This window comes from Macrobrachium nipponense, chromosome 18, assembly GCF_015104395.2.
Source record: "Macrobrachium nipponense isolate FS-2020 chromosome 18, ASM1510439v2, whole genome shotgun sequence".
Taxonomy (NCBI): Eukaryota; Metazoa; Arthropoda; class Malacostraca; order Decapoda; family Palaemonidae; genus Macrobrachium; species Macrobrachium nipponense.
Window position 1 is genome coordinate 40,024,197 of NC_087211.1, and position 15,092 is coordinate 40,039,288.

A 15,092-nucleotide genomic window follows, 5' to 3' on the forward strand; every position below is an offset into this window, starting at 1 on the left:
CAGAATTCCATCAGGCCCTGCAGCAGCTCCATTTTTAATTTCATAATAGCCTGCACAATATCAGCTTCATTAATATCTATGTCAGCTAAATCATTCATATTTTCATCCCTTACTTCTATATCATTATCTTCATTATCTATTCAGGGGTGAATTCTCTCTTATATCGTTCTGCCAGTATGTTGCAAATTTCTTTTTCCTTTTTTTCATTCGTTAATCTCCCTTCAATTCTCAGAGGGCCTATTTTCTATTCTTCTTTTATTCATCTTCTTCGCATATGAGTATAATAGTTTGGGGTTTTGCTTGATATTTAATAGGGTTTTTTCTTCCAAGTCCCGTTTTTCATTTTCTTTTGATTGTATAATCTTTTGTTCTGCATTTTCTATCTTACTTTTTAGTTCTATAACTTTCCATGCATTTTTTTCTTTTGCAAGACCTTTTTTTCCACTTTCTGATTTTCTGGAACAAGATCCTTCTGTCTCTTGGTATGCATGAATGATGTTTACTTTTCTTCTTCGGTATATATTTTTCCACTATTTTCTCCAATATTTTATATAATATCTCCGTATTTACCCTTATGTCATCACTTACGAAAATGTTATCCCAATCTTTGTTTAATTCTTCATTAAGTTCTTTTTTTTTTTTGACCATTTTATATTTTTACTGAATAGAAGTTGTATTTTCCATATCCTTCCCACTTTTCATTTCTTGCTTATCTCTATTTTCACTTGCTTTGGAATGAAAACTGTTAATTCTATGACATTATGGTCTGAAATACTCGCATTATAAACTATTATTTCTTTAACATAATTCATCTCGTTCACAAATACTAGGTCTAAAGTATTTTCCTTTCTTGTTGGCAGGTGATTTATTTGTTGAATGTTGTATTCTAGTAGCATATCTAATAGCTTTTCAAATTGCCTCTTATCTTCTGCACTACTATTACTCTCTTTTTTATATGTATAAGTACAACCACAATCTCCTATTCGTTCTTTCCATTCTACGAAAGGAAAGTTGAAGTCACCAGATAGGAGAATAGTCCAGTCCTTGTGATTTCTACATATATCATCCAATTTTTCAATTATTAAGTCAAACTCTTTAGTATTAGGGGGTCTATATATTACTATGTTCATCAATTTTTCAGATTCAAATTCTACCGCTATTAGTTCACATTCTGAGTTACTATATTTCTCATATATTTTTCCTTGTTTTTTGTCTTTCCCATATATTGCGGTTCCCCCTTGATTCCTATTTTTTCTATCTGATCTATAAGTTTGGAACCCTTTTATTTGATCATCATTCCCAGTCTCTTGGGAATACCAGGTTTCACTTATATTCATTATATCTATTTTCTTTTCATTTTTGGGTTGTTTCTTCTAAGTACTCTATTTTTCTTTTTGAGTTACTCGTAACTAAACCCTGCGCATTCATCACTATGATGGTTTGCGTGTTTTCTCCTTCATTTAATACTGGTAGTAATAAGGATTTTCCCATGTCTCTTTCCTGTTCTGGTATGTTGTTCTTTTTTTCATTTCCAGAAATTCTGACATTAAAAAATCCAACTTTTCCATAATATTTGATCTTCCTTCATCATAATTATTAATTTTGTGTCTGAATCTGCAATTTTTCTCCGTTTCTGCAATATCCTCTTGCATAATAAATACAGTTATTATCTCTTGAGTAGAATTTCGGAGCTGCTGATGCTTTGAAATTTTTTGCTGACACCTCTGCATATCTCATTGGTGGTTTGCTTTTCTCTTTTACCTGATATTCTTGATTTCTCTCTTTATTTGTTTCTTTCTTATTTTGGATTTTATTACTTGGTTGGTTATTTATTTGATTATGATTCATGGCTACAGGGTGCATATATTTGCATTTTTTGTCGAACTTACATCCTTTTCCTTCTTTTAGGTTTTTTTACATATGTTTTTGGGATGCAGATCTCTGCAATCATCCCCATAGCCATCTAAGTATGCACATTTACCATATATTTCATAGTTTGACATATCTTAGGATGTTTGTAGTAACATCTTTCTCCAAATCTGCAATTCCCTCTTTTCAAAAGGTTGCAGATTTTGTCTTTCTTGTCTATTTTTTCCTCTTTCCCGTCATTGTATAGATCTGGGTAGAGCCTCTTCGGATTTGCTTTTCTGTTGTCATATCGTAATTTATTTCTTCGTAGGTATGCTGCTTTATTGCCTCATATGTAGTATCAATGAGTATCTCTGCATCCATACTTTTATCTTGTTCTTTGTTTTCCTTATTTTTTTCTGTCATTTCATTTTTGTTTACTTCTCTTCCGTTTTCCTCTTCTTCTTTTTCTCTTCTTCTTCTTCCTCTTCCTCTTCTTCTTCATCCTCAACTATTTGTACATTCAATCTTGATTTAATAACATTGTCTATCCATGATAGACATGTTGAAAGACAAAAAATTCTTGTTAAATCTTTTTCTCAAATCTTGTAGTTTACCATCAGCACACTGTATGGATGGGTCGGAATGTTGCATGCAGCACATTTTCTGATTAGGTTTTGTGGATTGACTATGCTATCACCAAACCTTACACAGTTGTTGCATGCTTTTGGCATTCTTTTTCCTAATGCATCAATTAGGATATTCACAAGATTCACCTTATTCATTTTCTTTGTCGGAATATGTTGGTTTATGTATATTTTCTTTATGAGTCTCTTGACCACTTGGATTTTATTTGGAACTTCTTCAATTATTTTCAAGATGTTTTCATTAGATTTGTTCCAGTTTGAAGGATTATATCCTTCTAATATATCTATGAAGCCTTTTTTGTATCTTTTTGGTAGGGACTGTTGCTGATTTCATAGATGAGAAATGCCAGTTCCCTTCCTGCTACCTCATCGTATTGCGAATCTGCTAAACACGCCAAATTACGCCACCTCTTCCCGCAGTTGGAACTTACTGCCATCTTGTTCTGATTTATAGTATTACACTTGATAAACTAACTTAGAAGACGCTTTATCCTACTATTTTCACACTAATCTTATCACCGATAGTTCACGAACACTTCTAGATATTTCTCAAATTCTAGTCGTATGTTAAACTTGTGATATCTGTTGATTATTGTGACTTCACGCGGGTACGTCTCACCAAGCAAGATGGCTACTACGAGATGATAGAAATACAAAAAAAATATGATCTCTTACTAACTCAAAAAAGTTGGTCTTAGAGCGTATAGTAGTGTGATACGTAGATAGCAATTCAGCTCGTGTTGGCATACTATGTCTGTAGGTGTAACCTTGGATGTCAGTGCACTTTTAATGGCAGATGCTTGGAGTTACCAAACCACATCACTAGCTTGTACCTTAGAAATGTAAAATATAAATCATTCAAGGATATTTTTTAAGGACCATTTGTAGCAGTGGGACAGGTAGTGTCTGCACCATTTGAGGACTTAGCTGACATTTTATCCAAATTTTCATTGAAAATCTTTATATGAATTTTCATCTTAAAGGACTATTCAGGTTTTCATTTTGGGCATAACTAAGGACCTATGCTTCCTGGGTCATGGCCGCTGTCTCGCATGAATGGTAATTGCTTAATCCTTTCTGGAATCATAAGGAGGATTACTTATTAACAAGAGTTTCCCTACATGTCACATTCACTCAGTTCTTAGAGATTCAGTGGCTCAGTTTTTGGTTTAGATAATTAGAATCAATTTCATAATGACCTCAGTTAAGGGAACATTTATCATCTAAATAATACTACAGGCAGTCCCTGGTTATTAGCGGCCTCAGTTATTGGCCATCCGGTTTTATGGGTTTTGTCTAGTGCCGATAACTGCCGTAAATCGCTGATTTCCAGTTATCGGTGGCAGTAATAAAGTGGTATTGGCGCCGAAAATTGTTGATTTTCGGTTATTGGTAATTTTTGCTTATCTTCAAGCCGTCAGAACGAAACCCCAGCTGATACCTGTATGTGACTTCCTATGAAAATGAAGATAAAATTTTTCTGGGCTCAGTTCGTGTCGCTTCGTGAAATAATCCTTAAGTTTATTATTTCTAGGTAAATGATACTAACATTATACCAGAGAAAAAATAAATTCAGGAGGATGTCAGAATAACTGACTCTCTCACCCTAAATAAAAAGAGGGTGTCGGTATGGAGCTGGGGCGAGTGAGACCACTACCACGAACCTCTTGTCATTTAGAATTCTCCTTCATCAAAATCCCCCTCGTGAGAGAGCTGATACACAGTCGGAGTCAGCAACTACTACTACTACGCTACCCACCACGCCGACTGCAGCGCCTCTGGTGGCCATCCTTTTCGTTAGCGAACTTGGGTACACACGTGCTACTTTTGCTCTGTGATTTTCGTGTGCTTTTTTGGTTTATAACCTTCACTATGGAATTAGCAGCTATCACCGCAGCTAAGTTAAGTACCCCGAAAGGTTTTACACTAGTTTTTTGTCAGCCAGGAACTATTTTTACCATTTTTTAGGTCCGATAATAGTCACCTGGTCTGGCGCATGGCGGCCTTGCCGGCTCGCATCATGTTCGGTTAGATACTTCGGTCCCCCATATCGTGGTATCTATCCAGTGTATTTATTACCTTTATATGTGGGTTTATCACGTGGTACACAAGTTCCCACACATTTTATTGCTTTACATCGTACTATTCCGAAATCCGTTGCCTGTGCCTTAGATTAGCGTTCATGCATGCATGTCCCTTGGTCTAGGTGTTTGGGCGTGTGAGTGATTACTATTCATTATGTCTCTTCTAGTCCAGCCATCCTGGCCGTTGCCCTCCGTTTTACGTGTCAGCTAAGGCCCAGCTCCTGTAGCAGTTTTGGCTTGTTTCCCGGCGGGGGGACATTAGCCTACTTCTCCTGGACGTCCCCTTTCTCTCTCACTCGTGATTTCCCTTTCTCTCTTTATTACGATGTATTTATCATTTTAGGGGTTGCATGTTAAGGGCGATCAGTTTGGCCTAGGCTAGTTTTGTTGCATTATCGCCTTGTGGTCCAATCACGCTCTCGTGGTCAGCTCGACAGAGGCTATGTTTTGTTGCATTATCGCCTTATGGTCCACCTGCGCTCGCGTCGAGCCACTGATCGCCCTAGTCCCAGTACCCTTCCCCTCCTCCCACGTGGAGGGGGGTCTGTCCTCGCTCGCTCACGGTCGCTATAGCGACCATCCGAGCACCACTTCCCCATCCCCTCCCCCCTTTTAGGGGGGTCACAGGAGTTATGGACTTAAGGGAGTACTGCTGGACCGTCCATGTTCTCTGTGAGCTTCGAGGGAGTTCCGGTGTGATCGGGGGGGGTTGGCCACCCCCTCTGCCCGCATCAGTCCTTCTCCGGCGTTCCTTTTGCACGATTCCTCTTCCCCCCCCTCTTTCCTAGTTATAGCTGACTCCGCCAGCTATTGAAGGGGAAGGGGGATCGGTCGGTCTTACATGCTTTCCCCATTGTGTATCAGTAGTCCCCTTCGTCGTCTGATGGAGCGCCTGCTTGCTATCCGAGCGCCCCGGTGGTTGACGGAGGGGTGTTACGGCGGAGCTCCACGCTCCAAATTATTATTTAATTTATTTTACATAGTTTTAAATTATGGGTAATCCTCTCTCGTTCTCCGGCGTGTCGTACTCCTCCTTGAAACTCAACTATAGGTGTACGAAAGGTATCTGGTTTATCTAAATTCTCCTCTCCGGCGTACACCGGAAAATTCAACCAGTTTACCGGGTCCCATGGACTCTCCCACATGGATTTCAGGGGAGGATTATGCCCAAAAATTTATGCTACTCCTGTATGCAGCGGAGCATCATAAGTGGTCCTGATAGTGTATAACGATGATACTTATGTAGTGTATAACGATGATACTTATGTATCTATCCACTTACAGGCTACCAACTGTCAGGAGGCCGGGTGTAACGCTGTCCTCCAGGACCCCTGCGGGCACGAGGTCTGTCGCTCGCACACTCCCTGTGCTGTCTGCCACAAGGACTTGATCGTGTGGCACCACGATGCCTGCTCCATCTGCTACGAGCTGGTGGAACAGTTTTCGGACGGAGTAAGTATATACCGGCGTAGGTATATTCTTTTCTGGTATATACTATCACATGAATTTGTTTAATACTGCTATATAGTTCTAACAGTTTCAAATGTTAATCTTTCGTCCTTGGGGCTTCGTTGTAAGGACTACAATGACCCTCTTTTTCAGGCTGCCGCCGTTAAGGACGCCGCATCGGCTACCCTGAGAGCCTGGGTAGGTGGCTTCGGCAAGAACTCGCCGAAGGGGCAGCCATATATCTTGGATAAGAGTATGGCTGTTAGGATCTTCCCAGGCGGTAAGTCGACTGGGTATGTCGACCCCGCCGCGGCAGCTCCGACGATCGCCGCCATTCAGCAACAGGTGGAGCAGGCCCTGATGGAAGGGGGAGGCCAGGACATCTCGGCAGACGTCGCGACGCTGGACCTCAATGTAGAGCCAATGACGGTAGGTGGAGGTGAGTTGTTGGTTGAGGTGGGTTTGTTGGGCGCCCAAGGGCTTCCCTTGGATGCTTCTGGATCTTCTTCTCCTATCCCTTCCTCTGCTTCTTTCCAAGGCTTTACGGAATCAGAGATTCCAGCTAAGACGCCTACTGCCTCAGTAGTCCCCAAGGTGAAGGGGCAAAGAGAACAGAAGACCCTGGAGAGGACGTCGTCTTCTTCCTCTTCTCATAAGTCTCCGGCTCACCATCCCGTAGCAGGGAAAGCGAAGACCTCTTCTTCGCATTCGAAAGGGTCAAGAGGTAAGTCCTCTAAAGAGAAGGTCCGCTCTCCCGCCGAGCCAGTACCTTCCTCTTCTACCGGAGCTCCTCCGGTGACCCCTGTCGAGGCCAGTCCTGTTGGCCCCTTTGATCCTGTCGCTTTCACGTCAGGGGTCATGCAACAGGTGGGGGACATGGTCGGTTCAATGATGAATACCAGATTCGATCAAATGATCGCCCAGATCTCCACCTCGTTGACTCAGTCCGGTCAGTCGATTCAGAATATTTCTGATCGTCTGACGGACCAGGAGAATCGGCTGGTAGGGCTGAGCTAAGCTGCTCCTGCCGTTCTCCCCGTAGCAGGCGCCGGAGTTGCCTCGTTGCCTGACTACAACACCCTTCCCGCCTTCACTATGAGCAATCCTTGGAGGGTAGCAGCCTTTGCTCCCTTCAAGGATGGTATGATCTCCATCCCGGACTATGGAACTCGTCGTATCGAGGACTTCGAGTTCCATCCCGCCGGCCTGCAACCACCTTTCATGGGATATGCTAGGCTAACGGAAGCAGCTCTGAACAGGGAAGACAAGATCCCTAAGGAGACTGTTTTGTACAGTCGCGAACAGGCTCAGAGGGAATGGGTACGATGCCTGGAAAACTGGGATTGTACCAATACCAAGCTCCAGGCATTTAAGAGCCCTTTCACGATCTTTGCTACGGAGGAGGAGGCACCACTCCCCTTCACAACAAAGATAGCTGAGGTTACCATCCAGGCTGCCATGAAGGATGAGCCTCTCCCTCAGCTTAGGGAATCAGACCCGACGTCCCCACTCTTCCCAGCCTTTGGGGAACTTTGGGAAGACCTTCCAGCAACATTCACGGTAGGAAAACTCAAGCCGGACTGTGCCATTGATCAGTTCGGGGAGAGACTTCCTAGGCTGTCGGATAACCTTATCCAAGCCGAATTTGAGGCAAGGACTAGGTTAGGAAGAACTTTGAATGCCTTGGTGATGACAGAGGTTGCCGCCCTGACTTACGGTTCGGAGCCTCTGTTCAAGCTCCTGGCAAAGGCACAAACACAGACTGTACAGTCGGACCTGTACGAGTTTGTGGTGGCGAGACGGAACTGCAGGAAACATGTCCTGCAGGAAGCTACAATTTGGCACGAGCCGAACAAGCTGCTATCGTCTACCATCTGGGGGGCTGACCTCTTCCCAGAATCAGCTGTAAATGAAGTGCAGCATGAGGCGACCAGGCTTAACCAAAGCCTCAGGGCTCGCTGGGGCCTTTCCAGTAAGAGGAAACCTGAGAATCCTCCTGCTGGTGCCAAAAAGCTGAAAAAGACCAGGAAGTTCCCTTCCTTCCAAAAACAGCAGCAGCAACATTTTGTACAGGCAGTCCCGGTCTCTCAACCCGTGCAACCGGCAGCTGCGAAAGGTCAGAATCAGCCCATCCTCCTGTTGACTCCCCAAAGCCAGCCCTCGACCTCCTACGCTGTTTCCCCTGCTTTCAATCCCGTATTTGAAAGCCAAGCATTTCAAGCCATTAATAGGTTTGGAAGGGGAAGCAGGGCTAGGGGTGCATTTCGTCAGAGGGGTGGCGGAAGGGCAATCAACAGGGGGAAACACTTCCGTGGAGGGCGCGGAGCACGCCCTGCACAACAACAGTGAAATCTCTCAGGTAGGAGGGAGGCTGTTCCTCTTCCGTCACAGGTGGGGATTCAGCAATTGGGCACAGAGCATTGTGTCCAAAGGACTGGGGTGGAGTTGGATCAAAGGTACCCCTCCATCCAAATCATTCCTTCAATTACCAACAAAGGAATTGACAGAGTATGCAAAAGAGCTCCTTCAGAAAGGGGTAGTGTCAAGAGGCAAACATTTAAAGTTTCGAGATGCTTATTCAGCGTGCCAAAGAAAGGCTCATCAAAAAGAAGAATAATCTTAGACTTGTCCCGTCTAAACTTATTCATTCGTTGCGACAAGTTCAAAATGCTGACTATCTTGCAGGTGCGGACCTTACTTCCCCGTGGGGCCGTCACCACCTCTATCGATCTTACAGACGCATACTATCATATCCCAGTCGCGAGACACTTCCGCCCATACCTAGGCTTCAGGTTGGGAGACCAGGCATTCTCTTTCAAAGTGATGCCCTTGCGGGCTGACGTAGCCCCCAGGGTATTCACGAAAATAGCGGAAGCAGTAGTACAACAACTGAGATCACAAGGGATAATGGTAGTAGCGTACCTCGACGATTGGCTGATTTGGGCAACAACCGTCGAGGAATGCCTCAGAGCCACAGACAAAGTAATCCAATTTTTGGAACATCTAGGGTTCCAAATAAACAAGACAAAGTCCAGGCTCACACCGGAGTCACGTTTTCAGTGGCTCGGCATTCAATGGGACCTGACCTCCCCCACACTGTCAATTCCATTGGTCAAAAGGAAAGAAATAGCCAAGTCAGTAAGACAATTCCTCAAGTGCAAACGAACGTCAAGGAGAAACCAGGAAAGGACCCTAGGTTCACTCCAGTTTGCGTCAGTAACAGACGTTCTGTTGAAAGCAAAACTGAAAGATATAAATCGAGTTTGGCGCTCAAGAGCAATTGTCAAATCTCATGGGCGGAGACAAAGAACCTGTCCAAATCAGTTCCTCTCCAGTTCCCCCCTCCGGCATTGGTTATCCACACAGACGCCTCTCTAAGCGGGTGGGGAGGATATTCCCAATTCAAGAAGGTTCAAGGAACTTGGTCATCTCAGTTCTGCCAGCTTCACATAAATGTATTGGAAGCCATGGCAGTATTCCTCACTCTGAAGAGGCTTATACCAGCAAAGAACTCTCATATAAGGCTGGTTTTGGACAGCGCAGTAGTAGTACACTGCATCAACAGGGGAGGATCCAAATCAAAACATGTGAACCATGTCATGATAGCCATTTTCTCTCTAGCAACCAAGTACAAATGGCATCTATCCTCCACCCAAAGCGGGAGTAAGGAATGTGATAGCGGACGCTCTGTCTCGATCAGTTCCTCTAGAATCAGAGTGGTCCCTGGACAAGAACTCATTCCAGTGGATACGCTGGAGTGTTCCATGTATCCAAGTAGATCTATTCGCATCTCAAGCGAACCACAAGCTCCCTTGCTATGTGGCCCCCAACCTGGACCCTCTGGCCTATGTCATAGACGCCATGTCCATAGATTGGAATCAGTGGGAGAAGATATACATCTTTCCTCCAGTGAATCTTCTATTGAAAGTCCTGAACAAACTCAAGACATTCAAGGGACAAGTAGCTCTAGTAGCCCCGGATTGGCCCAAGAGCAACTGGTATCCTCTGCTTCTGGAATTGGGTCTCCGACATCGACAGATCCCCAATCCCAAACTATCTCAGTCAGTACAAATGAGGACTGTGTTCGCTTCCTCAGGAATTCTCAAAACCCTAACTTTATGGATTTCATGAAGTTTGCAGCTAAAAGAGATGCAAATATTGATCCTCAGAACATTCTTTTCTTAGAATCAGATAAGAGAGAATCAACTTTAAGACAGTATGATGTTGCTGTTAAGAAGTTAGCAAATTTCCTGAAGGAAACAAACACCAGAACCATGACAGTCAACCTAGCTATATCCTTTTTCAGATCTTTATTTGAAAAAGGATTAGCAGCTAGTATACTGTTACCACTAATAAGTCAGCTTTAAAGAAAATCTTTCAGTTTGGTTTTAAAATAGACTTAACAGACTCCTACTTTACATCTATTCCTAAAGCCTGTGCTAGGCTCAGACCTTCTGAAAGGCCTAGTTCAGTTTCATGGTTCTTGAATGACGTTCTCAAACTGGCTTCAGACACTGACAACGTTTCTTGTACCTATATAATGCTACTGAGGAAAACTATTCTTACTAAGTTTGGCCTCAGGAGCCAGAATATCAGAACTGTCGGCCCTTTCCAGAGATGCTGGACATGTAGAATTCCTCCCCTCAGGAGAAGTCTTACTATCTCCAGATCGTAGTTTTTTGGCAAAGAATGAGGACCCCTTAATGAGGTGGGCCCCTTGGAAGGTCATCCCTCTTCCACAAGACCCTTCTCTTTGTCCGGTGATGACCTTACGAGCCTTTCTGTCCAGGACATCCTCTAGATCCTCAGGCCCCCTCTTCATGAGGGAAAAAGGTGGTACTATTTTAATAAAGGGAATTAGGCAACAAATCCTTTACTTCATTAAACAAGCTAATCCTGACTCATTCCCCAAAGCCCATGACATCAGGGCAGTAGCGACCTCCATTAATTATTTCCAGCATATGAACTTTGATGACTTAAAGAAATATACAGGCTGGAAATGGCCGACAGTTTTTAAGCGTCATTATTTAAAGTCCTTGGAATCTTTAAAATTTCCGGCAGTAGCAGCGGTAAACATAGTTTCCCCTGTCACTGCTCAGTAGTCGTAGTCGAAGATCCAGATCTCCTTTCTACCTGCCTCAACTAACAATGCACCTAACCTAACCGTTATGCTCATTGGGTCCTTCAGCCTTAGCTGCTTAAAAGGCTACATATAGTGGTGTGTCCCTTATTTTTTTGCTAGGGGCACCCACAACTATAAATGTATATATGGAATTTTTGTAACTAATCGGTGTTGCACCCCTTATTTTTATGCTAGGGAAGCACACCAACATATAATTGAGATGCTGTTTGTGATTTAAATATATAAGTTTTGGTGAGTGTTCTCTCCTTATGTACTTTTTTATTGAACCTCACTTGTATTAGATATAAGGTTAACTGTATATAATTTGTTTCATTAGTTTAAGTTAACTTTATTTCATGATAATTTGTAAGCTCTCAATCAGATTATATTTACTCCTTTTTACTTCTTTTGTTTTATTGAGACCTTTCTCTTTTTTACTTTTCCAATCTTGTGCTAATTCTCTGGTACTATTTCACGAAGCGACACGAACTGAGCCCAGAAAAGGGATTTTGACAAAGGAAAAATCTATTTCTGGGCAAGGGTTTGTGTCGCCCAGTGAAATCCTCCCCTGTTCCCCGCCCTGCAGCCCAAGATTGGCATTTAATTACAAGGATGGCCACCAGAGGCGCTGCAGTCGGCGTGGTGGGTAGCGTAGTAGTAGTAGTTGATGACTCCGACTGTGTATCAGCTCTCTCAGGAGGGGGATTTTGATGAAGGAGAATTCTAAATGACAAGAGGTTAGTGGTAGTGGTCTCACTCGCCCCAGCTCCATACCGACACCCTCTTTTTATTTAGGGTGAGCGAGTCAGTTATTCTGACATCCTCCTGAATTTATTTTTTCTCTGGTATGATGTTAGTATCATTTACCTAGAAATAATGAACTTAAGGATTATTTCACTGGGCGACACGAACCCTTGCCCAGAAATAGATTTTTCCTTCGTCAAAATCCCTTTTTTATTTAAGGTATCAATTACTTGACCCCCATTTTTGAATGCAGGTACTATTTAACCATATTATGATGTATAGAAAAAGAAGGTTACAATTCATTGAGATGGATTATTATCAGTAGTATAAGGTGACATAACAAGACACTCCCATAGTCACATTTGTAGATTTCCATTGCATCTGTTGCTAATATTATAACCTAGTATTTGTGAATGTTGACTATACTTCTAACCAGTTACATTTTAAAAGAAGAGTTTTATAGAATAATAGTTAGAGGAAGAAGATCAAGAGGGAGGTAGAGAATTAGATGGCGAGATAAAATGAAGGAAGATATGGAGAGAAGAGGTTTGGTGGAGGATGATGCCTTTGATAGAAGGCAGTGGAAAGGCGCATCAGGCAACCGACCTTTTCATGTAGAGATAACGATGGGAAACAAGAAGTTTGTGGCCATGAAATATAAAAGTAAAGACAATTTAAATTGTTAGTGCAGGCAGTCCCTGTTTATTGGTGGGGTTCCAACAGTGCGATTTTTGGTGCCGGTAAGTACTGAAAATTGCCAATTAATGGTTGTCGGTGCCTCTGTTAGGTATGTATCAGCACCAGTACCTGATTACCGGTGCCAATAAGCAGAAATCGCAGATTTATATTGCTAGACAAGCACCATAAAACCAGATCGCTGATAACCAGTGACTATCTGTAACTTATAAAACCTTAGCCAGTGGGTATCAAGAAGTTAGTCTATGCATAATAGTACCTATATATGTATATTGGTTGGTACATTCTACGATTTTTTATGACAGTTTAAATACACTGAGTGATCATACATTGAGTTAAAAGTGTTGTATCCACATATATTTGATTCTGAATTTATTCGGTTTGCTTTATGTTGTGAAGTATTACATGTACTATATACATTTATGTTTGCCAGTTGGAAGTTATGAAGGCACATGTGATAGCAAAAAAGGCAAATTCTTTATTGGTGCTGTATGGAAAAAAGGATTAATTGCTTTTCAAATATAGTATACCAATTTTATTGTGAGTTCCATTAACATAATGAATGGATTCATAATGGTTTCCTAATAAAATGACTGCATGTTGTTTTGAACCTCTTTTCAGAATGTCCCAGCATCAGAAGTGTATCTACCGGGAGTTGCTCTTCTTATTTTGAGTGTAATCCACTCTCAAATTGTCTGTACAAGAAATAGTGGCATATTCTCATCAACAAATAAAAGCAGGCCAATGGGGATGAGGCAGAGTAGGAAAATTAGATTAGTACGAAGGAGTAGCTCATTATCAGGGAGAGGTCGGTGGTGTTTGTTCTTTTTAGATATTTGTAGGGGAATATTTGTTTATTGTGTCATGTAGACTATTGTCTGACGTCATTGATTGTCGTTTTATAATATATGCGGTTGATAACATTCTATATTTTTATTTATTATGTGTAATGGTTACTAAAAAATGCTGAAAACCAATATGTATGCTAAGATTATAGATTGCATTTCATATCTTGATTTGTGGTAAATGTCTAGATGTAAGATTTCCCTTTGTGGCTTGACCTGTATTAAATTTGAAAAACATGTCAGGATCATAGATTGTACTATTTTATATCTTATGGTTACATTAAGTATTGTTAGTCAGCAATAAGTGGTTTGGGCAGTTAATAGTAGTATATAGTTTATTAGATAGTATGTACCTATTCATTAGTTGCAAGTACTAGTAGTGTGAATAGAATGAAAAGATTTCATAAAATTGAAATGACTACTGACATAAATTAGTAGATTCCTTTCCATGTTTTGTATAAAATGCATGTTATTTGCTAAATTTTATACCCCAATGTGTTATGACTTCATGAGGGACTTTTTACTGCTGTTTCTTATTCTTTAATATGGTAGAATCTCATGAAAACCAAAATATTTTTGTGACTATACTTGTAAACATAGTTTTTTTATAACAATAAAGTGAGAATTGTATACAAAAATCTTCTTTTGCAGGCAAATGTATATTTTGTAATAATGGCCAACCACCAGATAAATCCAGACCGCACAGTAGTACCACCTCGAAGAAGCACTTAACCGTGCTGAAGAATAAACCCTCTCTCAAAATGTTCAGGTACTCTGTCAGCTAAAGTTATTATGATAAAAATTTTTACCAGTTCCCAAAATATATTTCTGATTTTTCATGCTGTTATTAGTCACAAGATACTAATCTAACTTAAAGACTTTACGTATTCTGTTTGCTGAGGAGGTTACATCTTAAGAGAAATAAAAAAACACTGTTGATGCTAAAGGCAAATTTAAGTTATTTGTTCTTAATTCATACAGATTTAAACTTACAAGTAAATAAATATGTAAGAGCTTTTCTTCATTCCTAGTATAGTGCTTTTATCTTTATTTTTGGTGGATGCAGGTAAATAATGAAGGAATGCAAATTGGTATTGTGGATTTATAATATGAAACCAGTTTATTTTATCACATATGTTTGAAGTACTAGTGTGTCTTACTTTTGGACCTGTTATTTTATTCAAAACACATTTTGGCTATATTTGGATTTTTTTTTTTTTTTTTTTACATTAGTTCTCCTTTTTGATGATAATATTTGATACTACATATAATTTTTACATCATATGACTTTCAATTATATGCAGGCAATTATTTCCTGTACCAAGAGATGTATAAATCAGTATCTGTACAATACTTTCACTATGAAAGCATCTCTCAGAAAACACAGAAAAAATGTTTTCTCAGTCTCCTGTCCTATTCAGAGAAATGCATGTTATTGTGAGTATCTTGATCTCATATCTTATTCAGAGATATGTATGTAAATGTGTTTGTTTTGAATATTTTACTTTCTAAAGTACATTTTGATCATTGTACTGCATATTTTAATTGTATTTTATCATATTTTGAAAATTGTATTTCAGTAATATTTACCAAACATTCATCTAGCTATAACTTTACTGATGAGGCAGAGAAGAATTTAGCAGTTATACCTGTTTGG

The 15,092-nt window shown here is 40.9% G+C and overlaps 1 protein-coding gene across 3 annotated transcripts in view; it reads left to right on the plus strand.

Annotated features, from left to right (window-relative positions):
* Nucleotides 1–15,092, plus strand: part of LOC135196998 (protein PHTF2-like) — a gene marked incomplete at its 3' end in the record, with an annotated part of 362,229 nt that overhangs the window by 100,598 nt on the left and 246,539 nt on the right. For all 3 annotated transcript variants that reach the window (XM_064223887.1, XM_064223888.1, XM_064223886.1), the window contains 2 exon segments: nucleotides 13,212–13,398; nucleotides 14,087–14,204. In XM_064223887.1, coding sequence (XP_064079957.1) covers nucleotides 13,212–13,398; nucleotides 14,087–14,204 — 305 coding nt within the window.